The 22,288-nt window shown below is 43.1% G+C and overlaps 1 protein-coding gene across 2 annotated transcripts in view; it reads left to right on the top strand.

Annotated features, from left to right (window-relative positions):
* The window catches only part of LOC134577418 (myosin-10-like), a 429,924-nt gene that overhangs the window by 406,320 nt on the left and 1,316 nt on the right, over positions 1-22,288 (top strand). For both annotated transcript variants that reach the window (XM_063436146.1, XM_063436145.1), the window contains exons 39-40: positions 4,764-4,972; positions 16,901-17,009. In XM_063436146.1, the coding sequence (XP_063292216.1) occupies positions 4,764-4,972; positions 16,901-17,009 (318 nt within the window). The remainder of the gene's footprint in view (positions 1-4,763; positions 4,973-16,900; positions 17,010-22,288) is intronic.

Raw genomic sequence — 22,288 nt, forward strand, 5'->3', positions numbered from 1 at the left:
CATTCGTTCAGGTAAGGATCATAATTTTCTATATGAATACGTTCAGTCTCGTGGCTATTCCTCCATCCAGTTTAGTCGTGGCTGGTTTCAGGGTCTTAGGAGCCCAATAGCGGTAGTTTTCTCCCGGCTTCTTCGCCTTAGGTTAGTGGTCCCGCGAGGCCATCACCCATCCTCAATTCGGAGGTACTACGCCCCTCGGGCCAAACCATAGTTAGCCGCCTCGCATTTGGCATAGAGAGGGCCTCACCTGTCACCCCCAGTCTGTCTTATGATTACAATTCACCGAGAGGCCAACACCCCGCCACGACGCTCAGTGGCCACGAAATCCCCTCGCGCCAACTCATAGAGCCTCTCAAGCCACTTGGCACTTAGTAGGGCCTCACCTGTCATCAACCTAGTTTAATTGCTTCGCCACGGCGGCACTAGCTAGTCAACCAGCACACGTGAAAAAAAAAAAGGGTTTTGCTAACACTACATTTTCTCTCATGCCCATAGCATGTCAAACGCTTCAGCACAAGACGATGAACTGTCATTTGCAAGCACTCCGTCCAGATCTAGCATCCAGCCAGGACAGCCTAGTACCTCATCCAGCTACAGATCCTGGACTGTTCCAAAGATCACAGCCGAGCTGAACAGAAGGAACATTCCCTTCCCGGCTACTGCCAGGAAAGCAGAACTCTTCCGTTTGCTTAATTCCCAAAATGCGGAGGATTTACCAGGCCCTAGTTCTGACGGTACTATCCAGAGTAGTCTAGCAGAACTACGGGGCATGATGACCTCTTTGGTGGCTTCTGTAGCCAACATAATCAACAGGTTAGATACCCTGGAAGCCACTGGTCGGTCCAGCATTACAGAAGTTCAAGTTCCACTGGTACAACCAGAGACCGGCTCAGGAGGTAACCCCACTACTATTCCCACCAAAAAATCTAATATAATTAATCCAGTACATTTAATCCCTCAAAACCTTAAACGGGACATACTAGAAGGGAAAGATGTTAATTTAGCTTCCCTCCTCATCGCATCACAGGATATTATCGAGAACAGGTCTTACACTTTTGAAGATATATCCGTAGTGATGAAAGCTAGAGACCCTAGGCTTAATAAAAAACTTAATATTCCCGAGTTTGTGTTAGCCTTTTGGTTATATAGGGACGTAATTTGCTCTTCTTTCCCACACCGTAGGGAAGAGCTGGACTTATACTTGCACAAACTGGTGGACCTAGCCTACAAGTACGGTGGTTATGCGTTCTATGACTATCATAAATATTTCTCAGCCAGATCAGCCGCATCACTGGCACAGTTCAACACTCCCACTGATTGGAGTCAGTTGGACACAGAATTATTTTGTAGGCATTTCGCCGGGCTTAAGACACCAGCATGTGCAATATGCGCTTCGGCTTCTCATACATCCAATTTTTGTCCTAGTACCGCAGTAGCTCCGTCTACTAGTTTCACTAACTCAGACTATTCTAGTCAAAGGGATATAAAAGACAAATTAGGAAGACATATAGTGTTTCTCGGGAAAGCGCAAGTATGTAATAACTTTAATGAAGGGGGATGTAGTTATAGCGCCTGTAGATTGCTCCACGTTTGTTCTATCTGCTTCAGGGCTCACGCAAAAACAATGTGCCCAAACAAACTGTTTCCGAAAAAGGCAATTACACCAATAAACGTACCTAATTTACAACGTTACCTGACTACACATCCTTCTTCACAGTTGGCGGACTTTCTCATCTCCGGTTTCACCAAAGGCTTTCACACAGGTTTTGTAGCGCTCCCTTCAGGCACACTAGAATGCCCCAACCTGCAGTCAGCAATGTCTGACCCAGCTACTCTAAAAGATCTCCTCGACAAAGAGGTGGAAAACGGTTTCATGATAGGTCCTTTCACCACACCTCCTTTCACGTCCTGGAGAACAAGTCCATTAGGTATAGCCACGGGTAAATTCAACGACAAAAAGAGGTTAATAATTGACTTCTCAGCACCGCACTCTTCCACCTCCCCAAGTTTAAATTCCCTTATTCCATCAGAAGACTTCTCACTGCATTACGCTAAGATAGACGATGCCATTCAGGCCATCGTCAACCTCGGTAAGGCAGCCTGGTTAAGCAAAACGGACATCTCGAATGCTTTTAAATTGCTACCTATTAAGCAGTCGCTCTGGCACCTACACGGAGTTAAGTGGCAAGGGGAATACTATTTTGCAACCAGGCTGACCTTTGGCTCCAAAAGTAGCCCAAAACTTTTCGACATGTTCGCAGAGACCCTGAATTGGCTATTACTCAACGAGTCCAGGTGCCCAGTAGTAATCCACTACCTCGACGATTTTCTATATATCGAACCTCACTACTGCACACCACTCAGCCTACAAAGGGCGCTCTCCTTATTTGAGGATCTAGGTGTTCCGATAGCCTCAAATAAGACAGACGGTCCTAAAACAGAAATCACCTTCTTAGGTATCACGATCAATTCTGTAACCATGCAAGCCAGCCTCCCTCAAGTCAAAGTAGATAGGATTCTAGATTACATTCACACCTGCACCAACCTCGGGTCATGCACCAGGAAAGAGTTACAGTCTCTCTTGGGTTCTCTTAACTTTGCCATGATAATTATCCCGCAAGGCAGATCTTTCATCTCCAGGTTGCTCTCGCTACTTCACGGCCTCCCTGACGATGACACTAAGATCAATTTAGACAATTCAGCAAGGGCTGACCTAGAAATGTGGGAACTGTTCTTATCCCCGTGGAATGGCAGGTCGTTATTCATTCCTCCCATCTCCGACGATTCTCCAGTTATATGGACAGACGCTGCAGCTTCAGTCGGGTACGCAGCAATATTTGGGGACGAATGGGTATATGACAGTTGGCCACCTGAGACTAGTTCACTAGATAACTTCGACAAAACCTCAGCGTTATTCGAAATCTTTCCCATAGTGGCAGCAGCACACATTTGGGGTGAGAATTGGAGGGGTAAAGCGGTTAGGTGTTATTCGGATAACTTAGCAGCCTGCAATATAATTAACAAAGGCCGATTTCAGTCCCTGTCTATTATGAAGTTGGTAAGAAAGCTCACTTGGTTGGCAGCAAACTTGCAGTTTTTCATTCGTTGTATGCATGTTCCAGGTATGTTCAATAACGCAGCTGACGCTTTGTCATGTTTCAATTTGCAGGAATTTTTCCGACTTCACCCTACAGCGAACAGACAACCCAAAACTTCCCCGCAGTTCAGAGATCTAATCATGCTCTAGATCAGTTATTGGCCCACAGTAGAATTCTAGCTCAGGCCGGGTTATCAGCTAACACAAAAAAGGCATACAACAGGGCATTTGAAATGTTTAATAAATTTGTACGCAACTTTAACATAATAAATCGATTTTCTGTAGAAACTATGGTTGCATTTTCAACTTTTTGCCACATCTCATTAAAACTTGCATACAATACCATCAAACTATACTTAACAGGTATACAACACTTCATGCTTACTCTCTATCCGGATAAGACCCCTTTCTTGTCCACATACCCAATTAAAAACATTCTTAAGGGTATCCAGAGACTAAATAACCATAAAACTCTTGTAAGACTCCCAATAGATAGTAACGTCTTCGAAGGAATCTCTAAGCTGTTAGATAAAAATCATTTTGAAAATTCTACTAATCTGGTAATTAAATCCGCAGCTTATTTGGCCTTTTTCGGGTTCCTACGGCCCAAGGAGTTTTCAGTAGAAAAGATAACTGACACAGACACTTTCCTTAAACAGAGAAACTTGAACAAAATAAATGATCATTATATATTAGCAATTCCCCGTACAAAAACTAATCAAACAGGCCCCCCTGTGGAGGTTAAGTATTTCCCCACGGGTTCTAAATTTTGCCCAGTTCAGGTGCTGGATAAATTGTTAAGTCAGCAGACTTGGAATCCAGAACTGCCGCTTTTGTCCCTACAAGGAAAACCACTCACTACAAAACACTTTATGCTATACATACGTTCATTACTACTTAGACTTGGCCTCAATCCTAATTCCTTCTCAGGACATTCATTTCGGATCGGAGCAGCCACCACGGCCTCAAGTAATCATGTCCCGTCACATATTATAAAGAAAATGGGACGCTGGAAATCTGCAGTGTATAACCGGTACATTCCAAACCCAGAGAAAGAGATCAGACTCGCTTTCCACAGTATGACTAAATAATGTTATTATTGTGATGTTAATAAAGACATAATCGTTACATCCTTTTTGGCCCTCTTTTTTGCAGGCCTATTGTGGGAGGGATTTAAGGCCCTATATAAACCCAACAAACCCCTACTTACCTGTCTTCGTCGATCCGGAAGTTCCCCTCCCACCACACCCTCTTCACAGATCATTACAACCAGGCGGGCCCTCTTTTTTGCAGGCCTAGCCTCTCGTCGGTTTCGGCACACCTCAACCGACTATTATTTGTTAAAACTAAACTTATTGGGAATGTACGCCCCTTTTCATAATCCTGTAAACAAATATATATATATATATATACGAACAAAAATTAGGAAATCTGGCGCTCTACCCAAATGAAACCTAATCAATAGACTTACCTCCATTAAATCATGGTGCAGACTGTTTTTTGATCGAAACATTGATTCAATTTATGTGAATTTAAATACATACATTTGACTTTTTTCAATAAATCCAGAGAGTGCTCATATATATATATAAATAAGAGCACTCTCTGGATTTATTGAAAAATAAATATATATATTTATGAAACTGTTTTGATGATTTTTTTTTAGGTTGAAACAATGACCACTGAGCTGTCAGCAGAGCGAAGCTTCTCTCAAAAGGCTGAAAATTCCCGCCAACAAATGGAAAGGCAAAACAAAGACCTAAAGGTGAAATTAAATGAGTTGGATTCCACTATCCGGTCAAAATACAAGATCTCTATTGCCTCTTTAGAATCTAAGATTGCACAGCTGGAGGAGCAAATGGAACAAGAGTCAAGGTAAGTCAGAGTACTAGAGTAACACTTTTTAAATAAAATTACTGACCTAATTTAGCTCGCAATACAGATATTTTTGGGATCTTTTATCATCTTAGTAAAGAATATTATTGATTAAGTGTTTTTGCTTATTAAACAGTATATGCATATAAAGTATAATAAGGTAATTATGATCATTTAAAATTGAATTAAATCAGACCTATCTGTCTGGCTATCTGTTTGTCTGTTTATCTGTCTATTTATATGTCTATCTTATCTCCGTAGATAGATCTGCTTTTGATTCAAGTTAACAATAATTACTTCATTGCAATTTAAATTTCCACATATATAGGTGTGTGTGTACCTTTTGCTTATTAAACAAATAACTAACACATTCATAATAGTGTTTATTTCTTTAAATGAAAACACATATGTGATAATAATCTGTTTCTTTGCTTTGATTTATTTCCTTTGGCAACATAACTAGATAATTTAAGCTAAGAAAACCATCTTTTCCGTTTCCCTTTCACGTGCTAAGCTAGGGATGTATACACAGGGTAAGGGGAGAACACTTCCTTTCACTTGGCAGCCACATCCTAAACCTGGGCTGGTACCTCAGCAAATCTGGTAATTCCTTCCCACTAACTAAATTTGTCATTAGTATAGGCTGACATACAGCCTTAAGGGGAGTTATTTCTGGTGATCTGATACAAGTGGCCTGTCATTTGTTCTGTTTTGTAAAAAGCAAAAGCACCTCTGTCCTCTTTCATGTTATTACGCTATGCCTTAACTTTGGGTTTTATCAAGCCTTCTGATCAGGGCTGGATTTACCCTTCATGCTGCCCCAAGGCCAGTTTTGTCAATGCACGCTTGATTTGAAATGTGGTGATTGGATGGATAACTGCAACTATTTTGGGATATGATTGGATGATGAAAATACTGATTGGAATAAAATCTATGAATGGGTGGAAGCGGCTAAGTTGTGTTTGAATGTGTCATGTGGGCAAATGACTGGTAAGTGAAGGTGATATGTGACAGGGAGGTTAGGTGTAATTGGCTTTGGGCAATTGTAGGTTTGCTTAAGTGACTGAGAAGTGAGGTGGGCATGACAGGGTATGTGTGTGGGTTATAATGACTGGAAAGTGAGCTGGAGATTTTGTGTCAGACTGGGAGGGCAAAAAAGTAAGGTGAAGACTAAGTAATTGAAGAGATAATTTAAACACCAAAATTATTATCTTAATGAAGTGGTTTTGGTGGGTAGACCCTGTCACTTTATGTAGATTTTGAAGGTCTTTTGAAGGCTTTCCAGTACTTATCATATAGAAACATTAGATTCAATGTGAACAGCAGTGATTGTCGTACATGCACTCTGTATCCCTAATGAGAAGTGCAGGACTGGGCAAATGTCATCAGGGTTAATTACTTCACTGGTTGAAGATGCTTCAAAGAGGTGACCATCCAAATCCTGACTTACTGGTCACTTTAAAGGGACACTATAGTCACCAAAACAACTTCGCTTAATGAATCAATTTTTGTGTATAGATCATGCCCTTCCTTTAAAGAGTCATCTAATGACCTTTAAAGAGTCATCTAATGACCTTTATTACAAATTGTGTTTAATTTAGATTTTCTTATCTCCTGCATTGGCAATAACTTGCTAGACTTTGCATGAACTTCCTGTGTGTGATGAAAGTTCAATTTGCAGAGCAGAATATAATTTTTTTTTTTTTTTAAAGTAGGTAACATCTGATTGAAAATGAAATCCTTTTCAGTCACAGCTAGGGAGGGTGTGGCTAGGGCTGCATAAACTATGCAACTATGTGAGTACTACCAACAATCAAACTATCTGACCCCTGATCAATCGGGCTTTCGCCAGAATCACTCCACTACAATTGCCCTCTTAAAAGTTTGCAATGACATCCAAACTGGCATGGAACAAGGAGACCTAACTGGAGCTATTTTCCTTGATTTTGCTAAGGCCTTTGACATAGTAGACCACGACATTCTACTGCACAAACTCAAAAACTCAGGTATTGGTGATCATTCACTAAACTGGTTTTGATTGTATGTATCAGATCGCTCGCAATATCTGTCCATTTCTGACAGCGACTCCCTCCCTCTCCCAGTCACGTGTGGTGTTCCCCAAGGTTCCATTCTCGGCCCCCTACTATTTACATTATTTATAAATGATCTGCCAAATGTCTGCAAATCCTCAAATGTACACATGTACGCAGATAACACAGTAATCTATGCGAGCAATTCCAATCTACCCCAGCTTGAGGCTGTGCTCCAAGACCAGTTTACAGAGGTAGAAAAGTGGATCGCAAAAAAAAAACCTTCCTCAAAACTGTCACAATGATCTTTGGAACAGTACTTAAATTACACAAATTACACAATTCCCACCTATCCATCAAAACAAATTCAAATGGCACACTAACCGCAGCCACTCTTTCAAATACTTGGGTATGATGTTAGACCCCAATCTATCTTTTGGCCTGCACATAGATAAGCTTGCATCTAAACTTTATCCAAAACTAGGTGCCCTGTACAGAAACAAATCCTGCCTAAGCCCTACAGTAAAGGAAAAGATTGTACAGCAAATGCTGATGCTAATCATTGATTATGGGGATGTAGTATATGCATCTGCATCGCAATCCCACATTAACCCCTTAACGCCGTTACGGCGTTCTATGCCGTCGCGGCTTTAAAGGGCTTTAAAGCCGTTGCGGCGGCATAGAACGCCGTAACGGCTTGCAGCCCCAGGAGCAGAGGTGTACTCACCTCCGCCGCGATCCTCTTCTGGGGGGCTGTCTGAGAGCCCAGGCAGCCCCCCTCCGGCAAATGAGGCCCCCGGGGGCCATGTGATCGCTCTCAAAGAGCGATCACATGGCCCCCTATAGCTGGCTATGGATCTGCCAGCAGGGGGACTGTTTAAAATATTAGACAGTCCCCCTGCTGGTAGGTAGTGTAAAAAAATAAATATTAAAATGTTATAAAATAAATTAAATGCCTTTTTATATATATATAATATGTATATATATTATATATATAATATATATACATATTATATATGTAACGTCATACGTAATGTATTTTAATATTAATATTAGTATATATATTAATATTAAAATACACTTAGAATGACGTTACATATATATAATATGTATATATATTATATATATAATAGATCTACATATATATATTATATATATATACGCATAATTACAATAATAAATAAATAAAATAATTAAATAAATAAATAAAATATTGAAACAAAATATAAAATAAATTATATATTCATATGTAATTTCATTCTAACTGTATTTTGTTATTAATATATATATATTGGGCATCCCATCCCATCCGACCACCAGGGGTAAGGTTCTCCCTCCTGGACCAAGGGGGAGAGAAGATATAGAAATACCAAGACTCAATATCATACACCCAATAAAGGCTGTTAAAAGAAAGAAGGATGGGGGGGCGGGGCCTGACCGGCATGGCGGACAGTCGCAGCATGCAGGAGCTCCCTACTAATCTCCACACACAAGCGACTTACTGGGACTCCTGCTGCCCAAAACCCAGCACAAACGGACACCTGCCGGTGTCGGTCCGCAGCTGGGGGGTACCGATGAGGAGGGCTGTTACTCTGACCGACGGCAGACACATGGAGCAGCTGCGGCCTAGCGGGAGCTCCGGGCGGGGGAATCGGCCGATCCCTTGCCCCCCACCTCTCCTACTCACTGGACCACGCGGAGCACCGTTCCCCCCCCACAGGGCCGGGGGGGATATCCCGGCCCACCAAACGAAGCATGGGGCCGGACCCGACCCGTATTCAAGCGACCACACCACCCGCATGGCGGAAGGGGAAGCCTCACCCACGTGTCAGTCCGACAAGGTAACAGACAAGTGGAACTATGAATCCAGGCTAGAGAGGATTTTTCAAGATTTCTGCTGTAAACTAGAGGCATTAATGACCCCTCCAGCCCAGATCCAACTGAAAGCTGAACTCTCACCCCACCGACTGCCTGACCCACGGCTAGTCAACATGCACCATGGCACTAACAGACCTCTGACATGGCGGGGCTACAACAAGCACCAGTTTACAGTAGGGGGTAAAAGGGACCAACCGGGACCCCATGAGAAGAGGACGCACCAAACGCGACCAAAACTAACTCACTCAAGCAGCGGTGTCTTCACCAGGCCCACTGACGCATCTCATGGTCCAAAGCTTTGTCCACAACGACGGGGACGCGGTACTGGGGGCCGCCCACAACGCCTTTCCAGGCCGAAGACCACATGGAGTCGGACTCCAAATCACCGACCGCACCGCCGGAGGCTTACCCGCCGCTGGCGGCGGCAGAACACCCGAGCCCCACATGGCGCCCGAAGAAGGGACGACCCGGCCTCTCCGAGCAACCGAGTCGGTGGAACACAGGTGAAGGCCTTCATGGGGGCCTGGGGCTGGCAGACGGCGACCACCAGTCCACACCAAGCCGTATCTCTGTGGAATCTACGAGATGCCGGGGCCATCCTTGCCATCTCTCCGGCACGCACGGCGGCACTACCAAGCTGCGGTATAGGCTGAACTGGCCCACTAACAGACAACCCCACTGCCACCAATCTTAGCCACGGGCTATTGGGACATAAACTGTTCGAATACACGACTTCCCTTTACTGGACTCACGTTTGCAGCCTCACTTCTAAGTTACATATTGGTTTCAGTGGTTAGCTATCGCATGCAGACACATAAAGCGAATAGACAAAGCGTAAGGTTTAAACTACACTCTACAACACACTCGGTAGGCGTATGATCAAACTCTCTATTTTACAACAAACTAGCATGTTTCAATCACCTGTCTGGTCTTATCGTGCATAGTTAAGCTTGCTTCACTAACAACATATACTATAGGCGGAATAGCTAAGCTTCGCACCATAGCTAGCAACAAACTCACTACCCGCCACGTTCCTTTCAACACACATCTATCACACGACCTTCCCACACCTACACTGCTCTATTGAAAACTGAGATGTGTTCGTTTAGCATGTATAACATAATAGCTTGTTATAAACTACCCAAATGACTGGCGAAGGCACACCGCCTGACTCATAGTTTAACCTACTAGGTATTATAATGTTGGAATATTAAGACTAGTTTATGCACTGTTAATTTGACATGTTACACACTGGATCAAACAATCCATAGCCTGAATATCCATGCTACAGTTTAAACTTACACAATCAGTGATGAATCTACATTGACTGCAGGGCTCCAAAAGTGGCTGCAGCATTATGGTAGTAACTTCACATAACCGTTCTTTATTTACCTTTAAAATGTAATATATCTGTTTCGATAATCGACATAAAAAAAAAAAAAGTGGCACTGATTAACAAGGAAGTGTATTTATCAGATGCAAATGTTGTATCCACCCCATTTTGTGAACAAACCGTACATTATCCTTTTCTCTTCTGTATCCCATCTCATATGCCGCAATAAAACAAAGATTGACAAAAAAAAATATATATATATTGGAAACAGAATACACTTAGAATGACATTCTATATATATCTATCTATATATAAAATACAAATAACCGCAAATATATATAGAGAGATAAATACATATAATTACATAAAAGATTACATTAGTATACACGTAGAATTTATATACCTATAAATGCATATATATTAAAATTCTACGTGTATATTTAAGTAATTTTTTAACATAATTATGTAATTTGATTAATTAAAATTTGATTGACATGCCTGACAACACAGGGAGAAAGTGCAGAGAATTTAATTCGCAAGCACTATATTAGACCCTGTAACTCTCCAAGACACCATAAAACCTGTACATAGGGGGTACTGTTTTACTCGGGAGACTTCGCTGAACTCAAATATTAGTGTTTAAAACTGGTAAATTGTATTACAACGATGATATTTTAAGTAAAAGTGACGTTTTTTGCATTTTTTTACAAACAAACGGCACTTTTATGGACTATATTATTGTTGTAATATGTTTTACTGTTTTAAAACACTAATATTTGTGTTTAGTGAAATCTCCCGAGAATAACAGTACCCCACATGTACAGGTTTTATGGTGTTTTGGAAAGTTAGAGAGTCACATATAAGGCTTGCATTTCATTTTTTTGACATTGAAATTTGCCAGATTAGTTATGTTGCCTTTGAGACCGTATGGTAGCCCAGGAATAAGAATTACCCCCATGATGGCATACCATTTGCAAAAGTAGACAACCCAAGGTATTGCAAATGGGGTATGTCCAGTCATTTTTAGTAGCCACTTAGTCACAAACACTGGCCAAATATTAGTTTTTTGCTTTTTTCACACAAAAACAAATATGAACGCTAACTTTGGCCAGTGTTTGTGACTAAGTGGCTACTAAAAAAAACTAAACATACCCCACGTTCAATACCTTGGGTTGTCTACTTTTTCAAATGGTATGCCATTATGGGGGTAATTCTCATTCCTGGGCTACCACACCGTCTCAAAGGTAACATTACTAATCTGGCAAATTTCAATTTGAAAATGGAACGTTCTATATTTGACCCTGTAACTTTCCAAAACACCATAAAACCTGTTAATGGGGGGTACTGTTGTACTCGTGAGACATCGCTGATTACAAATATGTGCATTTTGTTGCCGTAAAACCTAACAGTATTATGACATTTACAGCTAAAATGTGAGGCGGAACTACAAATTTAAAAAAAAAATTCTAATTTCTCACAGTTTTTTTTAATTTTATTCATAATAAATTGTTTCAAATACAAATATTTTATATGAAATGAAAGCCCTGTTTCTCCTGAACAAAATGATATATAATAAGTGTGGGTGCATTTAATATGAAAGAGGGGAACTACGGGTGAACAGACATATAGCGCAAATTCCAGTTTTTGTTTACGTTTTGTTTTGATCAGAACGTGTACTATTGACTCCGTCCTGAAGGGGTTAATAAACTTAACACATTGTATAACTCGTTCTGACGATTTGTGCTACAATGTAATTACAGGACCCACCATTGTGACATGCTTAAAGAACTAAACTGGCTGTCGCTAGAATCCAGGCGCACCCTTCATCTTTCCAGCCTTGTGTTTAAGAGCTTTACTGGGAAACCCCCGCCCTACCTGAACACAATGCTTCCCCCAGCTGTTCCCACTTCCTATAACCTCCGATCCAGTACCAGCACTTTATTTAGTCTACCTCAATACAAAAAGAAAGCAGCCCGATCCTCCTTCTCCTACAGAGCACCGCAATTGTGGAACGACCTCCCGCACAATTTAAAATCTTCCCTAAGCCTAAATTCCTTTAAGAGATCCCTCTCTACATACCTCAAAACAGAACGCACCTGTCATGGTTGATTATATATTTCCTACCTGTTCTATGTTAAATTTTGTATTTATTGTGTATTAATATTGTTTTTGTATTTTATTGTACCCCTAATTGTAACAATGCAATGATTTGTGGACCCAGGACATACTTGAAAACGAGAGAAATCTCAATGTATATTTCCTGGTAAAATATTTTATAAATAAATAATAATAATAAACAGAAACAAAAGTGGTTTAACCCCTAAATGGCAGAGAATGGAGCAGTGAGGCTGCAGGGGCATTATCTGTATACAAAAAACTGCTTCATTAAAGGGAAACTATAGTGCCAGGAAAACAGAAGGGGTTAAAAACCTCCTCTGTCACTTACCTGATTTCAGCGCCGATGTCCCTCGGTGCTGGTTCAGGCTCCACCTCCACTTCTCCCACTCCAACGTCAGCCGGCGGGGCTGATCTAATGTGCTCGCATAAGGACTTCATCATAGGAAAGCATTGTATAATGCTCTCCTATGGGGTTTTGAGAGATGCTGGATGTTCCCATGCATAGCATGAGAATGTCCAGTGTCAGTTAGGCAACCAAAAGTTGCCTAACGACCCGGAAGTCCCTCTGGTGGCTGTATGGTAGATTACCACTGCAGGGTTAAGGGACCTGGGTCACTGCACTAAGACCATTTTAATGAGCTGAAGTGATCTAGGTGCATATAGTGTCCCTATAGCACAGAAATATGCTCTCACTAGTGCCCCCTCCCCAATGACCCCGGTACTAAGGAACAGAGCATTCCTGCCAGGAATGAGGGCTAGAGACTTCAGGGGAATAGAGGCCACGGGTCTACAATGCTACATACATCTATACGTTAATAAAGAGGTAGTAACGTATGAACATTTAAGATCATTTGCCCCAATGGGTACCTGAGACTTATTTCGCTATATAAAGTTTAGAGACTTTGCACAAACCACTGAGGTTAGGACAGCAGTAGCCAAATGATTGACCTTTTTTGAAAACATATGCCTTAAGGAAACGACACCCACAAACCTAATCTCTTTACTGTATAGCCACATAAGCTCAGAATCCGGGGAATGGGGGTACACTAAAATATACAGACTGGTGGGAGGTGGACTTGGGGGAAATGCTGGAGGGGACGGACTGGCAGGACATAAAGGAGGCCTGCGCAAAAACCATTCATATGTACCTCCTTACAGGAGCAAGCTTACAAAATGCTATTTAGGTGGTACACAAACCCTGTCAAACAATGCCACATGAAGATATGTCCAACGGACACCTGCTGGCGCCTATGTGGGGAGAAAGGTAGCTACATACACATGTGGTGGCACTGTCCCACAGTCGGAGATACTGGTGCGGGATGGTAGACCTGGGCTTGTGGGTACTACAAAGGAGGCTAACACTCGACCCATGGGCATGCCTTCTGTCCAGACCCACAGAGGGGCTGGATAGATCTGAACAAAGATTACTAAATATGATCTACCTAACAGCCCGCAGAGCATTAGCTCAACACTGGATAAAACCTGAGACACCCCAACTATCTTTAACCATCTCCAATATTAGAGACAATTATTTGATGGATACACTGACTGCACAGGTCTGCAACACAACGGTCTCTTTTCAGAAGGTGTGGGATCTTTGAGAGCACTTTGAGGAGTGATGCACGCTATAAGACGGACGCTGAAGGGGAGGGGTGAAAGGAGGGGGCAGAGGTGACCCTCACCTCCGGTGCCGAGCTATTACACAGGTATCCACACATATATTGGAGAGAGCTGACCTTGCAGATGGTACTAGTACCGATGTATAGGTTTCATTGGCAGCAGCTGGGGGGTCTTGGCTGGGGGCTTTTATGCAGCCGCCCCGCGGACAAGTGTACCGGCAGCGGCATGGCGGCGTGGCAGCCACCATTGGAGAAGTACCTCAAGGAGACAATATACTTACCTCGAGCTACAAACCTCATTTAGCACATACCTAATTGTGTAGCCAAACTGAAAGCATAACATGGTAAAAGTACGTTAATGTTTATAAATCGATTACATGAAGATACCCATGGTTACAGACACAAGGCTGCAGGCCGAAGGCGCTGTGGATGGGGTCTCGGGGGGTGCTCACCGAGCTGCGTTTTTTCTCATTTTACCTCACTTAACCCCTTAACGCCGTTATGGCGTTCTATGCAGTTCCCATTATAATGGACTTTAAAGCTGTTGCATCGGCATAGAACACCGTAACAGCTTTCTACCCCAGGAGCCAGGAGAAACTTACCTCCGCCGCGATCCTCTTCGGGAGGACTGCCTGCCAGCCCAGGCAGCCCTAGTCTGGCGAATCAGGCCCGGGGGGGACATGTGATTGGATCTCAAAGCGATCACACAAATGGCACTTACACGGACGATATAATTGTTGTGATACGTTTTACTGTTTCGAAACACTAATATTTGTGTTCAGCAAAGTCTCCCGAGTATAACAGTACCCCTCATGTACAGGTTTTATGGTGTTTTCAAAAGTTACAGAGTCAAATATAAGGCTTGCGTTTCAATTTTTTCACATTGAAATTCGCCATGTTGGTTATTTTGCCTTTGAGACCGTACGGTAGCCCAGGAATGAAAATTACCCCTATGATGGCATACCATTTGCAATAGTAGACAACCCAAGGTATTGCAAATGGGGTATGTCCAGTCTTTTTTAGTAGCCACTTAGTCACAATCACTGGCCAAAATTGGCGTTCCAATTAGTTTTTTACATTTTTCACACACAAACAAATATTAACACTAACTTTGGCCAGTGTTTGTGACCAAGTGGCTACAAAAAAAGACTGGACATACCCCATTTGTAATACCTTGGGTTGTCTACTTTTGCAAATGGTTTGCCATCATGGGGGTAATTCTTATTCCTGGGTTACCATACGGTCTCAAAGGCAACGTAACCAATCTGGCAAATTTAAATGTGAAAAAACGGAAGAATTTAACATGCTATATTTGATCCTGTAACTTCCAAAAACACCATAAAACCTGTACATAGGGCGTACTTTTTTTACATGTGAGACATCGCTGAATACAAATGTGTATTTTATTGCAGTAAAAGCAAACAGTATTATGACATGCACAGTTAAAATGTCACGTAGAACTACATTTTTTTTTTAAATTCTTATTTACTCCCATTTTTTTTATATTTTATTCATATTAAATTATGTTTCATTGCTAAATATTTGATGTTAAATACAAGCCCTGTTTCCCCTGAATAAAATTATATATAATAAGTGTGGGTGCACATAATATGAATGAGGTGAATTACGCCTGAACAGACATATAGCGCAAGTTTTTGTTTATGCTTTGATCACGTGTATGTTTGGCTCAGTCCTTAAGGGGTTAAAAAACATTTTTTATAGCTTTTCTCTGATTATTTATACCAAGAGTGGTCAAAACCTATGAAAACAACAATTCTCAGAATAGAAATCTATGCATAAGCAATAAAGGTCTATGTCAAGAATTGACTTACAGTTTTTACACCAATTGACTCGCTGCTGTCATTTGGAAGGATTGCCTTGCTTGTGAAAGTGTTCCACAGCAGCATCAGTAATACTCAAGTGGGCAGGATGTAGGTGTAAAGGAGGATGTGTGTTAACTTAGTGTAACTAACATGGACCATGAAACATGGCACTGCCAGCAACATTGAAGTGGAGGTGACTATCTCCATCAACAGAAAAACAAGTAATTAATTGCTTTGATAAATAGACTGCATGCCATGTTTGCTGTAAGTCTACAACACAAAAATTATTTAAAAAATATATTGGACTAAAATATATGGAAAGTAGATAGAGGGCATTTTTTTTAAATATGAATAAATAGCCATGGGTTTGAGGAACCCTTGAACATGGTTACTTAGATAAACAGAGAAACTGCTATGTTTACACTGAGGGTAAATCCAGACTCTAGTGGCTGTCTCCCTGACAGCCACTAGAGGCCACTTCCGCAATTCTCACTATGAAAATCACAGTGAGAAGACACTAAGGTCCATAGGAAAGCATTGAGTAATGCTTTCCTATGGGCGGTTTGAATGCGCGTGATTATGCCACGCATGCGCATTCGACGCTGACGCCAGCTGGTGGAGGAAAGGTCACCAGCACTGAGGGAATGCGGCGCTGGATTAAGGTAAGTGGTGAAGGAGTTTTAACCCCTTCAGCCCAGCGGAAGGGGGCCCATGAGGGGGGGGGGGGGGGGGGGGGAGCTAATAACCCTATAGTGCCAGGAAAACAAGTTTGTTTTCCTGGCACTATAGTGGTCCTTTAAGAAATTTCACTTGAAATTAGTGAAATTAAATGTGCTTGGATGAAGTGTATAGACTTTTATTTAGCAAGTTTTAGGCATGCAACTAATTTTATTATTGTAGATGGTGCTCTTAATTTCCTGGTAGATTGAGAATAACAAAGGTAAAATTAATTATTATTGTTTTAACAATGAACTTTTTTAATATTAATTCCATGTATATATCTAATATCTAAATATATTTTATTTCTTAAGGGCACCCTTGTAAAATGCTTTTTTTTGTGAAAAATAAAATAATATAAGCAATTTTCTAGTGCTATAAAGAATTACTTTTTTTTAACTCCTTACCAGAGAACGTTTGTTGGCCAACAAGTTAGTTCGACGTGCTGAAAAGAGACTAAAGGAAGTTCTTTTGCAAGTGGAGGAAGAGCGTAGGAATGCTGATCAATTTAAGGATCAGGTACATTCTATATTTATTTTTATTACAGTGTCGTTCATGCTTTCTCGCATAGTATAATGTAACCTTTACCGTACACAGAAAGAATGTTGATGAAATACTTTGAAATCAAGTTGTTTTAATAATTTTCTAAATCTTTTTTTATTTATTTTATTCAATTTATTTCTATATTTTGTTTTGAATATACTAAAACATTTGTTGTGAGATAATGCCTGCTTTATCACACTACCGGCGATGCCCAGGGGCTATCAGAAGGTTCGATAACCCCTAGCTGCAACATCTCGTCTATCTCAGTCTTCATATGCGTCCTGACTGCTTCAGGGACGCGATATGGGGGCTGCCGCATAGGTAGCTGTCCCGGGGTCTCGACTCGGTGAGTGGCTAGCGGAGTGTACCCAGGTAAATTGGAGAAGGTAGCCCCTTTAGCTACAATCAGCTCTTGTACCTGGGCGCGCTCCTGAGGGCTTAGCCGCTCCCCCAGCTGAACCCCCTTGGAGGGCTCCGTCTGTCCTTCCTGTTCTAGGAGGTCAGGTAGTGGCAGATTCTCCTGATCCTCCGAGGCAGACGCGCATATGGTGGCCACGTCCTCTATCCTCTCATGGTATGGTTTGAGCATATTCACATGGAGCATGCGTCTCTTCCCTACCCCTGAGCAGGGGCCAATCACATAGGTGGTGTCACATCTCTGTTCCACCACCTGGTATGGGCCTTGCCAGATGGCCTGCAGCTTGTCTGTGCGGACCGGTTTTAAAATCAAAACCTTTTGTCCCACCTGAAAGCTGCGGTCTCTGGCTCCCCTATCGTACCAGCGGCGCTGACGTTGTTGGGCCGCCTGGAGGTTGGTGCGCACAGTCTGAGTTAGCGCCTCCAGACGGTCCCTGAACTCCAGTACGTAGGATACAATAGGGGTTCCGTCAGGGCTACTCTCTCCCTCCCAATGCTCTCTAATTAGGTCTAGTGGCCCTCGCACCCTTCTCCCAAACAGTAATTCAAAAGGGGAAAACCCTGTTGACTCTTGGGGTACCTCTCTATAGGTGAAGAGCAGGTGGGGTAGGAAGCGCTCCCAGTCTTTATGAGCCTCTCCAAATGTACGGAGCATCTGTTTCAGCGTACCGTTAAACCTTTCGCATAGACCATTGGACTGGGGGTGGTACGCCGAATTTACTATTGGCTTAATGCCACATATCTTCCATAGTTGTTGGGTGACCTCGGCGGTGAACTGGGTGCCCCTATCGGATATAATTTCTTGGGGGAACCCCACCCTGGAAAATATATTCATTAAGGCCTCTGCCACAGTTTTGGCATGAATGTTGGTGAGGGCTATAGCCTCGGGGTACCGGGTGGCATAGTCCACTACAGTTAAAATATACCTTTTCCCGGAGGGACTGGGTTTTGGTAAGGGCCCCACTATATCTACGGCCACCCTACTGAAGGGTTCTTCAATAATGGGAAGAGGACATAACTTGGCTTTGTGGCGGTCACCTCGCTTGCCTACTCGCTGACAAATGTCACAGGAGGTGCAGTATTGCCTCACATCCTTAGAGATCCCTGGCCAGAAGAAAGCGTAGGTCAACCTGTATCGGGTACGGGTCATCCCTAGATGCCCAGACAGGGGAATGTCGTGCGCAATCCTAAGCAGTTCTTGCCTATACTTCTGGGGAACCACTAACTGTTTAGTCGTTACTGTGACCGACCCTCCCACTCATCTTTCAGCAATGCGGTAAAGTAGCCATTTCTCCCAGGTGTACCGCTCCCCCTCTAGCCCAGCCTGGTCGGTGTGTACCCTGTCCCTGTATACCTGTAGCGTGGGGTCTGACTTCACCTCGACCTCAAACTTAGTTGGGGTATCCCTGGACATACGTGTCATGTGGGGGTCATGGTCTCTTACCTGAGCCTCAGAGTGTGTTGGTGGAACCGTGGTGCGAGCTTGTTGCCGTGTGGTCACTGGATGGGCTTCCTGGTAGGGAGCCTGGGGTACAAAAGCAGAGGTCATCTGGCCCAAGTCATTCCCCAGCACAACATCTGCCGGTAAATTTTGCATGAGGCCCACCTCTACCGTCCCCTCTCCCACACCCCAATCCAAATGTACTTTGGCAGTGGGTAGTCGGTACACTGCTCCCCCTGCTACTCGTACTGCCACGGATCCGCCCATGTGTGCCGAGTCAGGGACCAAATGGGGTGCTATCAGGGTTAAAGTAGCTCCTGAATCCCGCAGCCCCTGGACTTCCTTCCCCTCCAAGGTCACCAGCTGTCGATGATGCTGCCGGTTATCTGTGGCTCGGACTGACATCACCTCATGCAAGATGCCCAGGGGTTCTTCCGCTTGAATGCTCAACATCTCCTGAGCGGCCGGCTCCCGTTGATAATGATGAGCAGCAGCCCTTGGTGCCGGGTTCGGTCGGCCTTGGTTCCAGGCGGGCATGCCCCAGTTTTGGGTGCACTCGCGTGCCATATGTCCCCACTGTTTGCAGGTGTGGCATTGGATGTTGGCACGTCCGTTATACCTGGAGGGTGGTGGTAAATTCCCTTGGGATGGAGGAAAAGGGGAGGCTGCGTGAGCGGGGGGTGGTAGAGTGCTGGGTGGTCCCGTGGGTCAAGTATAACTCTTGGTTAGGGGCCCATGATGCCTCCTCGCATCAAAATGCTGATCCGCTAATTGAGCTGCTTCGGTTAGGGTGAGAGGTTTCCTGTCTCGCACCCATTCTTGTGCCTCTGGGGACAAACCGTTAAAGAATTGCTCCAACAGCATTAACTGTCGCAATCCTTCCATAGTGGTGGCTTGGCTGGCTTGTATCCACCCTTGGGAGGCTTGGTCCAGCTTGTGTGCCCATTCAGCATGGGAATCTTTCTCTGGCTTGCGCAGGTTTCTAAACTTGCGCCGGTATGCCTCTGGAGTAATGGCATATCTCTCTAATATCGCTCGCTTCACTTTATCATAATCCTTGCTGTCCTCACTGGGTACAGCGCGATATGCTTCTGTTACCCGACCTGCCAGCTTGCCTGCCAGCAATGGGACCCATACTGTCCATTCCAAGTCATGTAAATCACACAGTCTCTCAAAATCCTGTAAATACCCATCAATCTCATCCTTCTCCTCGCAAAACATTTTAAAGGCATGATAGGGGATTTTGGGTTTTTGAACCAGTAGTGGATTCTGCTCGGGACGGTGTATGCTGTGGACTGTGTGCTATCACGTACTCCTGCACATTCACCATTACCATGTGCAGCATGGCCTCTGACATAGGCTGTGGTAAAAATTCCAGCCTGGTCCTCATTTCTCTCTGGTAGAGGGTTTCTTCCATGGCTGCTGGGGGTGTAGCGCTGCGAGCTCTTTCTCCCTCCATCAGCTCGGCAATTAGTACAGCCTTGAGTTTGCCCTGGCTTCTAGCAGTTCCTTTAATGTCTGCCGTTTTAGCGTAGAATAATCCGTCTCCATTCACTTCGGTAGTCGGTTCTTTTGTTGTATTCTACTTGCCATTCCCTTTTCTTATTCGGCAGTTTAGTTTGCACAAATTGCGCTTTTCGGCTGTAAGGTTGGATCCCGTCGCTTGCCACCAATTGTAGCGGAGGGCAGTATTATAATCCACGATCTCCGCTAGTATTACAGGTAAATCCACAGTCAGCGCTGAAAAGTAAGGCAATTTCCCAATACTCCCAATAACCGGACGAAACACTGTATGGGAGTCAACTGAGGTCTTTATTCACAGGCTTCCATATTTATACAGTTCCCCATGCAAGGGGTTTCCCTACAGACATTCCAGGGTATTTCTCCCATCAGGCACCGCTGCACGAGAGGGATACTCCCACTAGAATATACAGTGAAGTGGATTATCCCCTCGTGCAGCAAAACCGAAGATTTATATTAAAAAGAATAACTTTTGCATTATTCGGTACATTGAAACGAATGAACGATCGGTAGATAGCTGGGGTCTGAGCGCACCTTTCGTGAGAGTACCGCTCAGATCCCAGCCGAAATAACCGAACGCCGCAACAAATACCTTTTACATTGAAGTTCCTCTCAAACTGTCAATTGGACCTAGGGAACCACATTACCGAAAGACCAGGCTCCCGAACGGTATGGAAGTACAGCGGTGTTCGTGTCGTCGAGTAGCCGATATTAGTTCCACGCGCTCGACGACAAAACACCGCTGGGGAGACAAAGGATCCAAGATGGCCGACCGCCGCGTGGTCGGTAGTCGAACGACAGCCACCTAGGAATCCTCTTAATTACCGATTGCAACATTGTTGCAATCGGTTAATGAGCGCCACACGTCCCTTAATGTGTGGGCTATCAGGGGGGCCCATATTCGGTTCACAAACAGCCCGGATAGTCACTGTTCGTGAAACTAAGTAATTGAATGCTATCGGCTTACGGCTGCTAGCATACGAATACAATGGCTACATAGGACACAGCAGCATACATACAGTACATAGCGAAGAATACAGACAACCTTTAGGTCAAGTACAGTCCAGCGTTCCAGAAGTAGCTAGGTTTGCCACAGACCTGGACAATGGAAAACCCAGAATTAAAAGTGACCCACCTACTGCAGATAGGAAAGTATGTACATCAGGTAAATGACAGAAGACATTTTGCTGATACCAGATCTAAGAAAACCAGACACAAATATTAGCTAAATAGCAAGTATGGCAAGTAAATAACTTGTCTACCAATTACCCAGAATACTTTAACGTGATCACCATATTATGCCGTACTGCAGGCTTATAGACCAGCTACAGCTGAATATCACCCTTAATACCATATATGAAATTATAGCGAACCATTAACTACTATCAGGATGTCATCTGAAAAATTGCCACTAGAGGGCGTCCTCTTAGCAATAACATAACCGAACACTAAGTTTATTCATTCAATAAAATATTCCTTTAGTTTGAATAGAAACTAATGTATGATTAATCAACATAGCATTTGTGTGAATGTGTGCAAACGCTCTATAGAGCATAGTGCTAGTGCTAACTAGAAACCGATCAATCCACCTCATGGAGTATTCATCAACGAATGCTACATACTACAAGAAATTACTAAAAATTTCAAGAAAATTACAGAAGTTACCAAGTTCTTATATCATTGTGCAATTTAACTTGAATTGTGTGACATCACATGCTATCAGTGCCTAATAATTTTCCTTTCTTTTATCTCAGAAACCAATTAATTGCATAGGCACGTAGGTGTGTGTGAACCCATAATTATAAGTAAATTTTATTAAGCAATCACTCCAAACTACTTTTTTTGAGATTATGGAAAAGAAGGATGGTGATCACTA

The sequence above is a fragment of the Pelobates fuscus genome, chromosome 11 (assembly GCF_036172605.1).
Source record: "Pelobates fuscus isolate aPelFus1 chromosome 11, aPelFus1.pri, whole genome shotgun sequence".
NCBI lineage: Eukaryota > Metazoa > Chordata > Amphibia > Anura > Pelobatidae > Pelobates > Pelobates fuscus.